Here is a 21,146-nt window from a genome sequence, read left to right as displayed (position 1 = left end):
TATTTTCATTTAAAGTAAGTAGGTGGTTGTTTAGCCATTTCTGAACTATGACCAGGGTTTCTTGAGCTCTGTTGAAGGTGTCCTCCCAAGTTTCACCCGTGACTGTGACTACCGTGTCATCAGCATATGAGTTAATTTTTGCATTACAGTTTAGCTCACACAGATCATTGATATATAACAGAAAAAGAATTGGTCCTAATACTGTTCCTTGGGGTACTCCGATTTTTACTTGAGCACTTTTACTTAGAGTATCCTTGATTCTTACCTTTTGTATTCTGTTAGAAAGAAAGCTTTTAATTAGATTTTGAGGAATTCCACTGGACTATTACCATGTGTTGCACAACATTGCATTGGATTTATACATCATATATACAGGTAATGATAAATTATATACTATTAATTATGTGTTTTTACATCAAATAAACTCTTATTAATATACATAAAAGCACACATGTCGTAACATAACCTCACATACAACACACGAATAATAAGACCACGATTTATACCAAATAAAGTCCGGACATAACTACATAAATAATAATGGACTTAAATGACTTCATAACCACACCTCACAAGTAGTAGTAGTAGTAATAATAATAATAATAATAATAATAATAATAATAATAATAATAATAATAATAATAATAATACTGCGGAGGCTATATGGAGCCACCGGCAGTCCTAATGCACTATGAGAGACTTTGTCTCCTGTCCAGTAACGGACCATTTATATTGGTATTACACCTTGTAGAGTCAATGCCTTGCCGTATTGCTGCCGTTTTGAGAGCTTGCGGAGGAGCAACTCATGATTGACATCACATTTGGTGTCTTCCCCTGACTTTTGGCCACTCAATAAATATATAAAAGGAAGTGTAATATAGAAAGAACAAACAAGATACAAATATTTCAGAACTATTGACAAGTGTCCTAAAGTTTTCCTTTGGTAAAAATAGAATTGCTTCGATTTGAAAAGACATTCTTAAACACAAAACACTCGGAGCAGTTGCCAACGAACATCAAGCTCTTGGCTACAGTGAACTTAATTCAGTTTCTACAAATGTAATAACAGATTAAGAAAATGATGAAATATTGAATGAAGCCTTACTTGGAAATTAATTTAATCAACTTGTAAGATTGCCTTCTTGATAATGAAAGATTATATCACCACTATTCTTTCCTAGTGTTGCTGAACAACATAAAGATGCTGGGTTTTTTTTGCTAATGGTTTAATGTCACACTAACACATTGAAGGTTTTCACTGATGCAAGGATGGGAAGGAGCTAGGATTGGGAAGGAAACTGCCATGGCCTCAATAAAGGCACAGCCCCAGCATTTGCCTAGTGTGAAAATGGGAAATCACGAAAAACCAACTTCAGGGCTGCCGGCAGTGGGGATTCAAACCCACCATCTCCTGAATTCAAATTCACTGCATGGCCAACTCACTCTGCACATAAAAATGTCTGTACTGACTTTTAGAAATAGAAAATTCTACTTAAGATTTTTTGGTTTTCACAATGACTTCTAAACACAAATCTGCATGTGTGATGGAACAGCAGTGTTTTCTGTCACCAGATCGACAATACACATTGGACTCCACAATTAGTGGCACTTTTCTTAATGTGATATGCATTGGAAACAACTCCAGCACTTCTTATATGCTTCAATGAACTATAGCAAGACATTCCCAATCATGTTGTTTCACTTTGATCAAATGCCATAAGTCGTGTTATGACATAACTTTCCAGTTGTACGATTCTGTGCCACCTATTTTCAACCACAAGCCGAGATTGTGAAAACTAATTTTCATGTTTCTAGAATGGAATTTTGACATTATTTTGCAAATCAACAATGTGTAATAATCAATTTATTTATTTATTTATTTATTTATTTATTTATTTATTTATTTATTTATTTATTTATTTATTTATTTATTTATTTATTTATTTATTTATTTATTTATTTATTTATTTATTTATTTATTTATTTATTTATTTATTTATTTATTTATTTATTTATTTATTTATTTATTTATTTATTTATTTATTTATTTATTTATTTATTTATTTATTTATTTATTTATTTATTTATTTATTTATTTATTTATTTATTTATTTATTTATTTATTTATTTATTTATTTATTTATTTATTTATTTATTTATTTATTTATTTATTTATTTATTTATTTATTTATTTATTTATTTATTTATTTATTTATTTATTTATTTATTTATTTATTTATTTATTTATTTATTTATTTATTTATTTATTTATTTATTTATTTATTTATTTATTTATTTATTTATTTATTTATTTATTTATTTATTTATTTATTTATTTATTTATTTATTTATTTATTTATTTATTTATTTATTTATTTATTTATTTATTTATTTATTTATTTATTTATTTATTTATTTATTTATTTATTTATTTATTTATTTATTTATTTATTTATTTATTTATTTATTTATTTATTTATTTATTTATTTATTTATTTATTTATTTATTTATTTATTTATTTATTTATTTATTTATTTATTTATTTATTTATTTATTTATTTATTTATTTATTTATTTATTTATTTATTTATTTATTTATTTATTTATTTATTTATTTATTTATTTATTTATTTATTTATTTATTTATTTATTTATTTATTTATTTATTTATTTATTTATTTATTTATTTATTTATTTATTTATTTATTTATTTATTTATTTATTTATTTATTTATTTATTTATTTATTTATTTATTTATTTATTTATTTATTTATTTATTTATTTATTTATTTATTTATTTATTTATTTATTTATTTATTTATTTATTTATTTATTTATTTATTTATTTATTTATTTATTTATTTATTTATTTATTTATTTATTTATTTATTTATTTATTTATTTATTTATTTATTTATTTATTTATTTATTTATTTATTTTGCACCGATACAGATAGATCTTATGGTGATGACGGGATAGGAAAGGGCTCAGAGTGGGAAGAAAGCGGCTGTGGCCTTAAGGTACAGCCCCAGCATTTGCCTGGTGTGAAAATTGGAAACCACGGAAAACCATCCCCAGGGCTGCCTATAGTGGGGTTTGAACCCACTATCTCTTGAACGCAAGCTCACAGCTGCATGCCCCTAACCGCACAACCAACTTGCTCAGTGCAATAATCAAGAATGTGAATTTGAATTTTCAAGTTTTTTACTACAAAACTATTTTTAACGCTCATTTACTGTATATATTCATGTGTTTGATTAGTTACTTTTATGGTTCACCTGGCTGAAGATGACCTCAGTGGAGGTCGAAACTAGTACCATAATGATTTAAACGATTACATTATTAATAAAATTGTATTGAATTGGAGAATCCCTTTCTTTTCTCTATTTGATTTGTAATCGTCTTTCAATATGGATCATTATGAAAATTGTAGTGTACAATGTTTTTTGTTCTTGAAACATGTACTCAGAATAAATTTCATTAACAGAGAGTGTATTCACAAGGCAGATCATTTAACCAGAATACTATTTTAAATAATTTCTGATGAGTTTATACAAGTAAGTACAGTAATAAACAGCACCTATTATGGTCAAATTTATCAACAGTAAACATCTCATAAAAGTTCTACCTTCATTTCGTCTTCTGCAATAATGGTGTGAGCCATACTTCAACCGTATTCTACCTGATGTCATGAAGAAACCAACCAACCAACCAACCAACCGACCGACCACTGATCTGCACTTAGGGCAGTCGCCCAGGTGACAGACTCCCTATCTGTTGTTTTCAAAGCCTTTTCTTAAATGATTGCAAAGAAATTGGAAATTGATTGAACATGTCTCTTGGTAAGTTATTCCAATCCCTAACTCCTCTTCCTATAAACGAATACAGTATTTGCCCCAATTTGTCCTCTTGAATTCCAGCTTTATCTTCATATTGTGATCTTTCCTACTTTTAAAGACACCACTCAAACTTATATATCTACTGATGTCATTCCACGCCATCTCTCCACTGACAGCTCGGAACATACCATATAATACCAAAATAAATGGTCTATTATTGGACATTATAAATTTTCCAGCTAACTCATTCCTGGTTGCCAGCGTTTTGCCCCAGTGTGCTAAGTTGGGCTCATCAGTTGGTAAATAGCACACCCACCAAGACGCATGTCTAGTGAATACCGTGGAGGCCACTGCGTAGGCTATTTGGAGCCACCAGCAGTGCCAATGCACTTGAGAGACTTCGTCTCACTACCAAAATTTGAAGCCTGCCTTCCAAATAGCCTACGCAATGGCCTCCACGGTGTGCACTAGCCATGCGTCTTGGTGGGTGTGCTATTTACCAACTGATGAGCCCAACTTAGCACAATGGGGCAAAACGCTGGCAACCAGAAATGAGTTAGCTGGAAAATTTATAATGTCCAATAATGGACCATTTATATTGGTATTATAAATTTACTCATTCGGGACAAATATTTCCTCATGGTAATCAACATCTATATCACATACCACTTAGTCAAACAGCTCGCCTCCTTTCTCCCAAGTCTTCCCAGCCCAAACTTTTCAACATTTTTGTAACACTACTCTTCTGTCGGATATCACCCAGAACAAATCGAGCTGCTTTTCTTTGAATTTTTTCCCTTTCTTGAATCACGTAATCCTGGTGAGGGTCCCATACACTGGAACCATACTCCAGTTGGGGTCTTACCAGAGACTTGTATGCCCTCTCCTTTACATCCTTAGTACAACCCCTAAACACCCTCATAACCATGTGCAGAGATCTGTACCCTTTATTTACAATCCCACTTATGTGCTTACCCCAATGAAGATCTTTCCTTATATTAACACCTAGATACTTACAATGATCCCTGAAAGGAACTTCACCCCATCAATGCAATATTTAAAACTGAGAGGACTTTTCCTATTTGTGAAACTCACAACTTGACTTTTAACCCCGTTTATCATCATACCATTGCCTACTGTCCATCTCACAACATTATCGAGGTCATTTTGCAGTTGCTCACAATCTTGTAACTTATTTATTACTCTGTACAGAATAACATCCGGTCTCGAAAGCCAAGAATAATGACCAGGAGGATTCGTCGTGCTGACCACACGACACCTCGTAATCTGACGGCCTTCGGGCTGAGCAGCGGTCGCTTGGTAGGCCAAGGCCCTTCAAGGGCTGTAGTGCCAAGGGGTATGGTATGGTATGGTATGGTACAGAATAACATCATCTGCAAACAGCTTTATCTCTGATTCCACTTCTTTATACAAATCATTGATATATATAAGAAAACATAAAGGTCCAATAATACTGCCTTGAGGAATTCCCCTCTTAATTATTACAGGGACAGATAAAGCCTTGCCTACTCTAATTCTCTGAGTTTTATTTTCTAGAAACATAGCCACCCATTCAGTCACTCTTTTGTCAAGTCCAACTGCACTAATTTTTGCCAGTAGTCTCCCATGATCTACCCTACCAAATGCATTAGATAGGTCAATTGCAATACATTCCATTTGACCTCCTGAATCCAGGATATCTGTTATATCTTGCTGGAATCCTACAAGTTGAGCTTCAGTGGAATAACCTTTCTTAAACTCGAACTGCCTTCTATCAAACCAGTTATTAAATTTGCACACATGTCTAATATAATCATAAAGAATGCTTTCCCAAAGCTTACATACAATGCATGTCAAACTGACTGGCCTGTAATTTTCAGCTTTATGTCTATCACCCTTTCCTTTATATACAAGGACTACTATAGCAACTCTCCATTCATTTGGTATAGCTCCTTCATACAAACAATATATATATATTTTTTTTTTTTTTGCTAGGAGCTTTACGTCGCACCAACACAGATAGGTCTTATGGCGACGAGAATAATCAAATAAGTACTTCAGATATGGTACTATATCCCAACCCATTGTCTTTAGTATATCCCCTGAAACCTTATCAATTCCAGCTGGTTTTTCTAGTTTTCAAATTTGTATCTTACTGTCAATGTCATCGTTGTCATAGGTAAATTTTAATACTTCTTTAGTATTAGTCACCTCCCCTATCTGGACTTTATCCTTGTAACCGACAATCTTTACATACTGCTGACTGAATACTTCTGCCTTTTGAAGATCCTTGCATACACACTCCCCTTGTTCATTAATGATTCCTGGAATGTCCTTCTTGGAACCTGTTTCTGCCTTAAAGTACCTATGCATACTCTTCCATTTTTCACTAAAATCTGTATGACCACCAATTATGCTAGCCATCATGTTATCCTTAGCTGACTTCTTTGCTAGATTCAATTTCCTCTTAAGTTCCTTTAATTTATCCTTACAGGGCCGGCGTAAAAAACGTGCACCTGTTTTAATATAGAACTGTATCATTCAGCAAATGTTTTGTAAATAGAGCATCAAGGCCATACCAGTGACACTTCATGCTATCATACTAAAGATCATGACCAATATAGATTATTCGATAGAATAGATCTAATGTATTTCTAAAACAGTGCAAATGAACTTTTAGACATAATTTTAGACCTGAAATTTGATAACTCCCATCTAATGCAAGTTTATCACAAACTGTACTGTATAGACTCTGAAATAAGTAGTGTTTTTAATATTATTATATATGTTGTTTTATCAAATAAGGTTCTTCAGCAGTTGAAGATGGCCTCTAATAGAGACCAAAACCAGTATTGCTAAATGTATTTGTAATGTAAATACATCAGAAATAAATCAAGTATTGATTAGGTAGTAAATACACGTTCATAATTATGACTGAAGGCATTGGGTTGAGATATAGTGACATATCTGATTACTGTTAACATGAAGGAATGATACCAAATGAATGGGAGTTGCAAAAGTAGCTCCAGTATACAAGGGAAAGGGTAACAAAGCCGATAATTACAGGGCAGTCAGCTTGACGTGTTGTTTGTAAACTCTGGGAAATCATACTTTCTCATTATATTACATACTTTTGCAAAATTACTAATTGGTGTGATAGAAGGCATTTCAGTTTTAGAAAAAGTTATTCCAGGTAAGCTTAACTTGTAGGATTCCAGCAAAATATAGCAGATATTTTACATTCACGAGGTCAAATTATCTGTATCGAGAATTGTATCGCTGTTGACCTTCCAACGCTTTTGATTGGGTAAGTCATAGGAGATTACTGATGAAAATGAGGGCTGTTGGACTAGATAGAAGAATGGTTGAATATGTGACTAAATTCCCAGAAAATAGAACTCAGAGAATCAGAGTAGGTGAAGTGTTACCTGATCCTGTAATGATTAAGAGGGTAGTCCTGCAGGATAGTGTTATTGGGCCTTTATGTTCCCTCATACATATAAATGATATGAGTAAAGAACTGGAATCACAGATAAGACTATCTGCAGATGATGTTATATTGTAAAAAGTTTTTTTTTGCTATTGGCTTTACGTCGCACCGACACAGATGTCTTGTGGCGACGTTGGAACAGGAAAGGGCTAGGACTGGGAAGGAATCGGCCATGGCCTTAATTAAGGTACAGCCCCAGCATTTGCCTGGTGTGAAAATGGGAAACCATGGAAAACCATCTTCAGGGCACTGTAAAGAGTAGTAAATGAGTTGGAGGATTGTGAGCAACTGCAGGGGGACCTAGACAATGTTGTGATATGGACAATGGACAAAGGTGTGATGATGAACGGGATGAAAAGTCAGGTTACAAGTTTTGCAAAGAGGAAAAGTCTTCTCTAATTAAGGTGTTGATGGAGTGGAAGTACATGCAAGCACAGAAATGGTGTCCCGACGTAAACAATCAACACTGCCCCACTCCAGTACAGAAAAGGAGGAGAGGGAGTGAAGGGGTAGTGTCGAAGGCCACTTCAGTACTGAAAAGGAGGAGAGGGAGTGAAAGGGTAATGCTGAAGGCACAGTGTGTGTGTATTGCTATACATCCACCACTGTGCCCATTTCAATCACAGCAGTCTTGTAGCGGACTGTCTACCTGCAGCAATGCGTTAAGCGTGGAGGTGGGGGTATACCATGTTTTGTTTATACCGGGACACCATTTCTGTGCTTGCATGTACATAACTAGGTGTTAACATAAGGAAAGATCTGCATTGGGGTAATTTCATGAACAGGATTTTAAATAAAGGTTACAAATCTCTTTGTGTGGTTATGAGGGCATTTAGAGGTTGTAGTAATGATGTAAAGGAGAGGATGTAATGGAAAGGAAAGTCACTGGTAAGAGTCCAATTAGAGTATAGTTCCAATGTATGGAACCCTCACCAGGATTACCTAATTCGAGAACTAGAAAAGATCCAAAGATTTCCAACAAAAGAATTCTGTTATGAAAATATTGCAGACTTTGGACTGGGAAGACTTCAGAGTAAGTGGTATGTTCTAAGCTGTCAGCAGAGAGATGGCATAAATGAAATTAGTAGACTAAGCTTGAATGGAGATATTAACTGTAAGAAAGGTCATAAGATAAAGTTGGAATTCAAGGGGACAAATACTTTTTTATATGACGAGGAATTAGGGATTGGATTAATTTACCGAGGAAGATGTTCAATAAATTTCCAACTTATTTGAAATGATTAAGAAAAGACTAGGTAAATAACTGGTAGGGAAGCTGCTGCATAGGTGACAGTCCTAAATGCAGATCAGGATTGATCAGTTTATACTTGTCTGAAACTCTCCCCAAAGAGTTTCTACATGCTATTAGAATGTGCTAATGGAGTGGACACATGAGCAGAGCTCTAGACCAGATGTCATCACATAGTTGCTCTAGAGAGCAGGTGTTGCTTGCTCTGTTCTGGACGGCTCTCTGTCACGTGGCAAGAGAGCAGCAGTCGGGCGGGTTGCATACCGTGGCTGTACTGTACTTCCCGCTCGAAAATGACACCATATGAACAACTGCTATAATAATAATCATCATCCTTGTCCTCGTCGATGTTGTCATCATCATCATCATCATTTGGAGCATGTATCATGCGAGATGAACAGGACACAGATTACAGAGTATAATAGGACAAGAAAATTATTCATTGACAATGGAATATACAGCAGTGTGCAATATGTCCTGAATAAATACATTTTCACGATTAACTGAAGCTTTGGGACACGTACATTTACCAAAAGAAAATACAATTTGTGTGATTTGTACACATTCTTTGCACTCTCATTAACATACATTTCAATATTTGTGTGTCATTTATGACTATGACAACAAATTAAACACACGAACTAAAACATATCACTTGTGTACTCCTCCTTCATGGGACCTTTGGGATTGTGTAGATAGTATTGTATCAACATTTGGCACTATCGTTTGCATACTGGCAAGTCGCAAAGCACATTTCAAGTTCTCATCGGTGAGCCGACTTCTGTGTCTAGATTTACAAATCTGCATTAAACATCTTTTGACATAAATAAGTAGATGCAAATATACTAAAAATATCTGCATTAAATTTGTGCAATCTAGGAAATCCTCTCCCTTGGAAAATGAACATAAAATTCAGTCAAACCGTTTGTGTTTGCTAACTTACCTTTCATTTGAGTATCGCACTGTAAGTCGATCAGCTCTAGCTGCAGTTCTGGTCTAACAGTTCGCACATCCACTGAGAATGGTGTAGCGAACACCTGCAGATCGTTTTCTAATGCCTGAATATCGTGAAACCTACTCTCAAATTCATCGTGTAGTGACATTAAAACCTATTTATATTTTTCTACTGTTTTACCGGAATAGTGTCCGGCTCCATTGCTGAATGGTTAGCGTGCTGGCCTTCGGTCACAGGGGTCCTGGCTTCGATTCCCGGCAAGGCTGGGAATTTTAACGATCATTGGTTAACTTCGCTGGCACAGGGGCTGGGTGTATGTGGCGTCCTCATCATTATTTCATCCCCATCATGACGCGCAGGTCGCCTACAAACGTCAAATCAAAAGACCTGCATCTAGCGAGCCGAACTTATCCTCGGACACTCCCAGCACTAAAAGCCATACTCCATTTCATTTCATTTACCGGAATAGTTTGGAGCTAGATGCAACTCTGCAGTCAATGTGGGAAAATGCGTTGTCTTTATTCACGAACTGATTTTCCCACAGCAGTACTTTTCGCTTAAAAGCTTTAACATGATCAAAGAGGTGAATAATGATAATATCTCTAGCTTGTAGGGAGGAATTAAGATAATTCAGGTGGCTGGTGAGATCTACAGTACTAGAAATGCCACATCTCCTGTCTATTTTCCATTGTTCAGTTCTCCTAGTGGTTCACTGTGCATTTCCATAAAGAGAGCTATTTCTTTCCTCAGAGCATAGAAGCAATGTAAAACTTTTCTTCTACTTAACCACTGCACGTTCATATAATACGGAATGTCACCTCACATGAGTTCCCGCGTATCGTGTCGGAATCTAACCAGTCAAGAAAGATGTGCTATACCTTTGCACCACTGGCCTTCAGTACGCATTACGTCATGAACTTCAACTACTTCTTCCCCTACTTGCTCGCTAAGTTGCTCTCGTTCCTCGAAAGCGGAGAGCAAACTGGCTCCGAAGGCATTTTGCTCTCAATTGACGATGCCTGTTCTAGACCATACACTTGTTCATAATTAGAAAAACAAAACCTAGGAATAACATATTCAAAATATGTAATTAAAACAAATGAGGCATAATTTCAATAAGCATAATAAATGTCTGGAAAATAAGAAACTACATTTTTGGCATCTTCCCATTTTTTTTGGTTATGGAATCTGTTGCTATTACACTGGAATGTGAGAATAAACAGCTTGTGTATGGGATTCCCTTTTGATAGAGCGCCTTCACCACCTGAATCATATGTTATGAAGAACCAGTTTCATGATTTTATTTCTTGTCTGCAAATAGTTATGTTGCGAATCTTGATTTTGGAAATGTGGTGACTTTGTACTGTGAAATACACATTCATTGTAATGTATGCTATAGGTGAAACACTTCACCAAAACATTTCCTTTATTGCTTTCCTTGAGTTAAGGCATAAATTCCACAGAAAATACTAAGCTGGGACTCTGCTTTCTATGTTTCAGACAGCAGTTTTAATCTCTAATGCAATTGCTGCACTCCTCCAGCCATCCTTGTACGACAGTATTATTCTCATTAAAAAATTGCCATATCTTCCTGACCTACTGCCTTCTAGCTCAGGTAAGCTATATTATAGCCTGATGGATGCCTAAAGAAGTAGCCCTCAAGGGCAAGAGGACATGCTTTATTTGTTACACAGCAGCAAAAAGTAACTTATTAAAACCAATGTAGGTAACAGAAAGGAACAAACAAGTATCAAATCATGTTATAGAAAGATAGGAACATCAATAGGAACATAATAGGACAGACACAATGACAGGTCAGCATATTATTATGCTCCTATCATTCTATGTATAACTTATCTCTCTCAAAACAAGTGCTCACAGCAAACTCAAGCAAGGCACACATAGTGAGCTGATGGAAAGGGCAGGTTGTATTCCCTCATCATATTTTTTAAACAGGAAAGAAATGAAAAACTATCAATGATTTTCCTTTTCATACCTTCATGTCTTAACAGCTGCTGAAAATGATTTCCATTTTCCTACACGCATACCTGGCATCTTCGGAGAGAATTCTGCAACGTGTAGTTTTTGTCTTCTGTTATTTCAATTATCTATCACTCTCCTTTTTATAATCCCTTTTTCTCTAGTTGTACACCACTTTTCAAACAAAGCACAGACATATGGTTTTGATTTTGGTTTTCCAGAAATCGTTTGCAATACTTCCACACAACAATAAAAATTTGTTGCTCAATGGTGCACTTAACCACGATGGATAATTATTACTCTGCACTTTATAAGCACAATCACTGAGCGAATCAAGTACATCGTGTGTCTTGCTAGTACAAAGCTCTACTAGTAACTGAGCCTTACTGGACAGAAGATGGGACAAGGAAGCTGTTGTCTCCTGCCAAGTAGCACCTCGCTCATCGCTTGAATGGGGGAATACAGCTTGTCCTTCCCGTCAGCTGTGTATGCACGTCTCTCTTGAGTTTACTATAAACTCTTGTTCAGTGCTAACTTATGTCTATAGGAGACTTTTTGTTGTCAATATACTTGAAGTTTAAAAAAAGTTATTTCATAATGAGCTTCAGAAAATGACATACAATAAATATGTCACTGGAATAGACTTGTCAGTATTTATTTGTTGTTAATGTTTAGAAGTAGTATAATCAGTGTGGTCATAAAATAACAAACTGCTGTATAATATATTTCTCCCCTGTATTTTACCAGAATAATATTAATTAAAAATCTTTGGAAGTGGGAACATATTATATAAATTATAAATATAGAAAATCAGTTCAATTGTACACTGTATACCTGTATCATACCTGCCAACCTTTCCGATTTACCCGGAAACTTTCCGTTTTTTAACTCATCTTCTAATTTTCCGATTTATTTTTACTTCTTCTCATTTTTGAGCAATATAACCTCCAGTACGGTCAATACTCTTCCATTAGGATAAATTATTGTGTGTTTGTTTAATTTACGCAACCTCATTTTCAAGCGTACTTGTTTGATGCTTTATTTGGCGAGAGTATCGTCCGTCGTCTTCGTGTATTGTGTTTCCCACTCACTACAGCATCGTGTGAGTTTTACAGCTGGGTATTCAGGAAGGCAATTGTCCTACAAGCGAGAGAGGCTAGCTCACGCTAGTGACTCCATTAATTGGGACAAAAGATTGAGTTTCTTATTGTGTGCTTCGCGTGCTGTTAATATCATTTCTGTGCGTAGTTTCGTTAGAGTTGTAGACCATGTGTGATTTTCATTTCTCTTTTTTTGCAGTTCTTTTCTTTTCCCTCTGTCAAAGTCACGTGTTAATCATGCATAAGGCATATTGATCTGTTTTGTATGTGGTAGTTTCACATATTTCAGTGCATTTGTGTTCATTCTTCTTAATTTTAATGAGTTGAATGTATTTCAGAGAGTTGCATCGGCAACCGCTTCTGGTATTTCCTTTTCACATTATGACCACAAAACATAACACACGTTAGCTCCGTCTGTTCAGAGATACCTACAAAAATTGAATTTTAAATTTTCATGTTACAAATAAAGGAAAATATTATGCATTTTGTTCCATGTTTGTTACATTTTCTTGTAACCATTTTTTCTCAGTATAAGATTTTAAATTTAATGGTCAATTTGCCTTGTAACTGTAGATATGGCTGCCTTTTATGTTGTTATTTTTTCGAGACTGTGGCACAATATACGCGATGAAATCCAAGAATTGAAACATCTTCCTATTTTTGATTTCTAAAAGTTGGCAGGTATGCTGTATGGAACTCTTCTCATCAGATCTATCCACAGAATAGATCCAGTACAACATAAATTTCTTTGTTCATATTCATTTAGAGCAGGATTTCCATATAATAATGTTGATTATGTAGCCCTACAACAGTAATTAAATCTATATAGTTTGTAATAATGCTGCGAATTCCTGGATACGCTTTTAATTTTTAAATTGCTCCACTCCTTTGTGAAATGCCCACAAATCCTCAAATAAAATATACTTCCATGTACCAGACAGGCACACGAGGTTTAATCATACACTGTTCACAAATTGGCGTAGAACTAACTATGCATTCCATGGACCAGTTGAAAGAATGTCAAGTGGAAATTGATTTATTTAACTCCTCATTGCCAGAATTGAGAAATTGCATGCACAATCTCCAGACTGAATATTACTTTCCTATGCTTACTTGTACTATAACCTATTTATATATTTGCACATTTTTTCTTCTTTTACTCCACTGATTCTTTCCCTTTATTTTAGTTTGATTTTTTCTCCTCTTGAGTAGTAAAATGGTATTAATGTTAATAAAGTATTATTATTAATTAATTTGAATGGGAATCATGATTAGCTCAGTGGCTAAACTACTGGCTTCCCACCTGGAAAACTGAGGTTCAAATCCCTGTCGATCTTGGTTTAAGATTTTCATCTAAAAAATCACATTGTATCATGAAAGGCATCCAGCCTTAAACCCTTGGCCAAAGCTAAAATGAGTTTGGTAGCTCCAGCGACCCCAGAAATAACGTATAAGCTGAAGAAAGTGATTTAATAGTACAGTGAAATCTCCAGTTTATATGATGCAGCAAATATTAAATGTAAAATCTTGGATAAGATGCATTTCTTCTTCTTCTTGGCTTTTTCCCCAATTTATTGGGGGTCAGCTCGTCGTGTGAACTTGGCCCAGTTTTACAGCTGGATGTGCTTCGTGGTGCCAAGACTATGTCGATGGATGTATTTGTTACGGATAATGAAGTTAATTGTGAAATTGACTTTATTGCTTAGACATTAACATAATTTCCCATTAATACTGTTTATTTCTAGCTAATAACATCAATGGTCTTGTAATGTACATAACTTGGAGCATCCTGGTATACAACAAGTAAAAGTTAATAATCAAATTCCTATGTCCCAATAATATCGCAATTCAAGTCCCCGGTGTAGTTTTTATAGAAGGTTTTTGAGAAATTATTCTAGACAACCTCTTATTTTCAGTATTTAAGGCCACTTTTATTCTCTGTCCTGAGTAGTAGGGAAAATAATAGTAATCCACCAGCTGAAAAATCATACAACCACATTTCAGTTGAGAATTGTAGTGTAGGTACGGTAAATTAGATAGTATCTTGCCCGCTATATTAGTGTATATCTTTGTGTATGTATCTTTTGTGTGTATCTATTAGAGCATAGTAGGAATGTAATTATAATCTGTCTATGCATTTAGCCTTGTTGGTAATCTTTGAGTGGTTCTTGCAAGTTTTAAACTTGCAATTTTTATTCCTGTTCGTGCTTAGTAATAACATATTGTAAGTAATTAGGATACATCTGAACGTAGTTTAAAAATATTGTAGTGTAATGTCGTATCTTATTAGAAATTAGTGTGCTTATTCTATTCTTGTAAAAATATTTGTGTAGTATAGTAGAAGTATCTGTAGAAACTTTCTTACTTGAATTCTGTTGTAGTAATTAGGATAAACTTAACTGCAGTTCAGAATTGTGTAATTCTTATGTATTCCTTTCGGTATTCAGTAATTAACAGCAGTTTTTATCTTGCTAGGGTGTTGTAGGATAACAACATAGCACGACTAAGTAGTATTGTAGTGTAGTCGTATATTAATTACCTTATTGTCGTGTGATCTTTGTGTACTATCCTAGACAATATTTTTTTCCTTTCATTTCTTTTTTTGTACAGAATAAGTTCCTTTATTTTTCCTTTCCTTTTCATTTTTCCATAAAGGAGTGCAAGTGTAGGAAGTGTGGGTGTGCCAAGGCATTAAGGAGTATGAGAGAAGAGTTGAAGAGTTTGAGGGAGACAATTGGGATTCTGTCAGAAGACAGGAAGGAAGTAGGCTTCCCTCAAACAGTGTACAGGATACAGTAGGTGTAAAAGAGGGATGGGAAGGTAAGGGGGGCATTGTAGTAGACAGGTGGTCTAACGTTTTAAGGGGAAGGAGACTGCAGGCTAAGGGCTCTATTCAGGACCAGAATTCAGGTCAGGTGTCTGTGAGAAATCACTATGAGTCACTGCAGGTAGAACAACAGAGGGAAGATGAGGAACGAGGAATTGTTCCTGAGAAGTGTGGATGTATGAGAAAGGGAAAAGGTAGGAAAGGAAAATGTAGAGTAGAGGATAGGAAAAGACAGGTGCAACAGAGTCATGGGAGGGAGAAAACAGAGGAGGAATTAGCTTCTGCAGCTGTAAGGAAAGATAGGGCTGACCAGGATAGGAGGGGATCAAATGAGGTGGGTAGGGTTAAGGCTCTGGTCATGGGGGATTCCATTGTTAGACATGTGGGAAAAGTGTGTGGAGAAAAGGGAAACAGGGTAGAGTGTTATCCAGGAATTAGGTTGAGGCAGATGTTGAGGACATATAACACATTCGATACAGGATGAGGAAGCAGGACGGTGTGGTTGTAACTCGCTGCTCCTCTGACTGTGATCCACTGGTAGAACCTCGATGAGACGACATTCATCTCATCCAAGATCTCTCACTTCCTCTATCGGCTATACAAATAACAGCTGCAATTTTACTAAGACACCATACTGCAGCTACTGCGCCTGCCTTGTTCACCTGGGGAACGTCCACGGGTAGCTTTGCCACCTACGAGGTCAGCGCTCCCGCCACTCCGGCGCCACTGCAGACAAAGGGTACATCCTGCAACGAATGCCTACAACACTCAAACTCAACGGTCAGAGAGAGCCACCTCGCTCCACGGGTCTTTTCTCTCACCGTAGTTTACCACCCACGCGGTGCACTGTCTCGGGCCTTGTCGTGGGGAAATCACTGTAAAAACAATTACCTGGCCTGACACAGTGCCCAGTACGTGGCTCAGGGCCTCCTGAGGCGCTGCGGCGCTGCCATTGCTGTCACAATAACTAGTAGGAAAATAAATACAGCCAGTAATAATACATATAGTCTTTACAATGGCAAGTAATGAGCCAAGGACTGAACAGAAAACTATGCCACTCATTCACATTCGCTCATCCCAACACTGGAGAGACCTATGTCTAACAGTAGAAAGAGCACTCAAATATAAACGATTTCAGATCCAACCCACGAAAGAAGGGGCCGATGTTAGAGTCCACACCAAGGAAGACCACAAGCTACTTGCCTACACTCTCACTAAACATGACCTAGACTACTTCACTCACGCACTGGAAAGAACAAACAGAAAATCTATAGTAGTCAGAGGACTACCGTCAGACTTGACACCTCAAGAAATCAAGGAAGACCTCAGGAAACAAGGGTCCCAGCTCCTCTCAGTAGTACAAATGTACCAAAACATCACACAAGAGAATAACACTATCCGTAAAGCCCTAATGCCACTCTACATAATTACATATGACTCCACACCCACAAACAAGGACCTCTCGCAGATCAATACAATACTTAACATCCCTATCAGAATCGAACCCAAAAGAACTGAAAATGAAAACTACAGACCGCAACAATGCTATAATTGTCATGCTTTCGGCCATTCAAAATCACATTATCACCTAAAACCTAAGTACATAAAATATGCAGGCCCACACAAACCTACCAATTGCATAATTCAAGGCCCAGAGGGACTAAAATGTGCAAATTGTGGAGAAGCACACCCTGCCTCCTCTCAGAAATGCAAAGTATATGCAGAATACGTGCAGAAAAAGCTAAAAACCTCATCTCATACAACTCAAACTTCCCTGAACAAAACACCACCTCCCCAATTCCAACCAGCCCACTTCCATTTACAAACCGCTGGAACATTCCAGGATTCTCATCTGACATGCCGGACTCAGATGCAGAACATAACACTACAGAAAACCACCACCGAAACACAGAACCCTATCAAAAACACTATCCCCCACTAAAACAGAGACAACAGCACTGCCCCCTCCCCCCTTCACCCACCCCACCCACCCCTTTAGCCTGCTCACTACCACCCACTGAAACAGCCGGTCCACTTCCACCCACACAAAAAACTCGTTCACTACCAGACACTCACCATACCATACAACATACCCCACTCTCCACTCCACCCCCACCAAACATAACCAACAACAATACAATGCCAAAACTCACCCCCGCTAATCCAGAACTCGCACCAGAAGAACCCACCCCCACTAACCAAGCACACACACCGAAAGAACAACCATTTACTATGTTCACGAAATGCCCTATCCCAGACACTATCCCAACTTACATTAATTACATATTAGAAACACTGCAAATACAAATGAAAACATTCATAGACAACACACTTGCAACAATACAACAATTCAATCAGTCCCTACTACAGCTAGCGTCCCAACTTTCTAACAGCCAAACATGGATAAGAAACCACTAAGGATTTCTTACTGGAATGCTAACGGCCTCAATGATCTGGTCAAGAAAGTAGAACTCGCACAATACCTCACAGAACAGGACATTGACATTATTCTTGTACAGGAGTCTAGACTCAAACCTACTAAATGATTCACACTACGCAACTACAATGTCTACAGAACGGATAGGGACGGTGACGGCGGAGGGACCTTGATCGCCATAAAAAGGCGCATTTCTCACAGCCACATCCTACTACCAGAAACTCAAAATATAGAAGCCACAGCAATTCAAATCCATAGAGGACCAGATACGATTACACTCATATCAGCCTACCAACCACCGAATAAGAAACTAAAAACAAACGACATAGACATCCCACTAGACTACAACCAAGTCATCATAGCGGGCAATTTAAACTGTAAACATTCTGACTGGAACAGTAAACACAACAACACACACGGCTACAAACTACGGAATCATAACCTACAAAAAAAACTACTTCATCATAGCCCCAATTGAACCAACATTCTACTACTGGCACAATAACACACTACAATTGGACACCAATGACATAGCACTAATACCAAACATACCGCACAACATTACAATAGATATCATGCAAGCACTACGATCAGATTACAGGCCTGTCCTCATGCAACTAGCTGTAGATCCATACTATCGAAACCCCCACGAGACTATACAAACGCATCGCACAGACTGGGACCAATACAAGGAACAACTACACCATATCCAGGAAAGGAACGCAATACTCCCTCCCACCACTACAGCAGAAATTGACACAGCCATAACAACATTCACAAATATACTCCTAACAGCAGCCAAAGCCAGTACTCAACCAAAAAGCAAAACAAAACAGGGCCAACAAGAACAACTACCGGACCAAATCATACAGTTCATTCATGATAACAATAAAGCCCGCACAGCCTTTCAAAAGTGAGGAAACCTCCAAAATAAACTATTATACAACAGACTGCACTCTAAAGCTAAGAGAGAAATAATTAAATACCAAAACGAACAATGGGCAAAGAAACTAAAAACACTCACAGTAAAAAAAAAAACAACAACAACAACAACAACAACAGCAACAGCAACAGCAACAGCAACAACAACAACAACAACAACCTCTGGAAAGCGGCAAAACTCTTTACCAACACTGAGAGTCCAATACCCCCTCTAGTCAGCTCAAATGGCACACAAATCACCTCTAATGTCGAAAAAGCAGAAATACTGGCAAATACACTTGAAAAGAACACCCCAAATACACATCTCAGAAACCACACCCACGATGAAAAAGTAAAAAACAAAGTAACCAACTATTAAATATACCAAATCACTCCCCAGTACCTAATTTTAAACCAATAGAAATTAAAAACACAATCAAGTCACTCCCTAATAATAAACCACCTGGTGAGGACGGCGTCCCACCACTGCTATTAAAACATCTACCTAATAACATGATCAACATCTTAACAAGCATATTTAATGCAATGCTAACTATGGAATATTTTCCACAACAGTGGAAAATAGCTAAAATAATATGCTTTCCAAAACTTAATAAAGATCATAAAAATTCCGAAAATTACCGCCCCCATTAGCTTACTTAGTATGATCTCTAAAGTATTTGAAAAACTAGTCCACAACAGAATAAAGTACACTATAAATAACAACCTAATAAATGAACAGTTTGGATTCAGACCCCATCATTCCACTACACAACAATTACTACGAGTAACAGAGTACATAACACAAGGATTTCAACACAAACAAAGCACTGCGGCAATATTCCTAGACTACACACAGGCATTTGACAAAGTACACCATTTAAACCTCCTCTATAAACTAATTCAACTTAATCTTCATCCCACATAGGCCTATATCAAAATAATAAATCAGTAGGGGCCTACCTGACCAACAGAAAATATTTTGTCCACCTCGATGGGAAAAACTCACAACACAAACACATCCATTTCGGCGTGCCGCAGGGCAGTATTATCGGGCCAATCCTATTTTTACATGACATCAATGACATTCCGCAAACAACACGCACACTCACAGCTATTTACGCAGATGACACAGCAATACTAGCTAAAAGCAGAAATCCTGACCTGGCTACACAACACATCCAAGAACACCTACAACTACTAGAACCCTGGCTCACTAAATGGAAAATTCAGGTCAATATACACAAAACCAAAGCCGTACATTTCACATGCGGACTCTCACGCCCACAACAACATTTAACACTGTTCAATCAAAACATAGAGTGGGTACCTAAACAGAAATACTTGGGAATTTCACTAGACAAAAGGCTGAACCTTCAAGAACATGTTAAACTCACGATCAACAGAGCTAAAACACAAATGAAGATACTTTACCCACTAATTAACAGCCATAGTACGCTATCCAGGAAAAACGTTCTACTAATATACACGTCATTCATCAGACCAGTGCTTACATACGCATTACCGGCCATCAGTTTCTTACCCCCAAGTACACTACAACAATTGCAATATATACAGAAATGGGCATTAAAATCAGCAGTAAAAAGCTTCACAACTAGCATTGCAGACCTCCATACTACCACAAAAATCCCATTCATACTAGATTATGCAATTCAACAAGCAGAAAAACTATACAATCAAACGCAACAACACTACAACCCACTAATCAGAACATTGGGCCAATACGAACCTGACAGGTGTGATAAGCGAAACTGCCTCCAAAAGTTCATCTTTCTCATCAAGGACATATTAAAAAATCCTGACTAAACACCTCTCATAACAAACAATAAACATGCACTCACTCCTCATCTAATAGGACACTGGATATGTGTACGGATGTTCAGCAACATTGGGCTTGGTCTCCCCATGGGATGGGTGACCAAAGGCCTCAAGCACCTATAACAGCTTTCACTGCAAGAACTTTTCATACAACCACAAAAAGATAAGGACCGTTTTTGCATCCTCGGCTCATAGCAGGAAACAGGAAAACAAAGCCCCAGGCGGGTTGCCTAATAACTATCATCACACTGCTGCCATTGTAAAGACTTCAATTGCTATACATGCTGGTTTTCTAAATTCAAAATTGTGTCACAGACATCGACACACCCAAATTCATGATTGAACGCGTGTATTCCGGTAAACAATCTAACGACAGGGCCCGATATGGTTAAGCAACATCGGGCTTAGTCAGGGTTTGGATGGGTCACCGACCAAGCTTGGCCCTTGTCGTTGGTCCAAAATAATTTAGAAACAACTCAATCATTACTACAACAGCCATGGTATAC

At 36.6% G+C, this 21,146-nt stretch overlaps 1 protein-coding gene across 2 annotated transcripts in view; it reads left to right on the top strand.

Moving 5' to 3' along the window:
- Window positions 1-21,146, top strand: part of ClC-a (chloride channel protein 2) — a 625,116-nt gene that overhangs the window by 465,594 nt on the left and 138,376 nt on the right. For both annotated transcript variants that reach the window (XM_067141103.2, XM_067141101.2), the window contains exon 13: window positions 11,037-11,151. In XM_067141103.2, coding sequence (XP_066997204.1) covers window positions 11,037-11,151 — 115 coding nt within the window. The remainder of the gene's footprint in view (window positions 1-11,036; window positions 11,152-21,146) is intronic.

The sequence above is a fragment of the Anabrus simplex genome, chromosome 2 (genome assembly GCF_040414725.1).
Source record: "Anabrus simplex isolate iqAnaSimp1 chromosome 2, ASM4041472v1, whole genome shotgun sequence".
Classification (NCBI taxonomy): Eukaryota; Metazoa; Arthropoda; class Insecta; order Orthoptera; family Tettigoniidae; genus Anabrus; species Anabrus simplex.
This window is presented reverse-complemented; position numbering and strand designations above follow the sequence as displayed.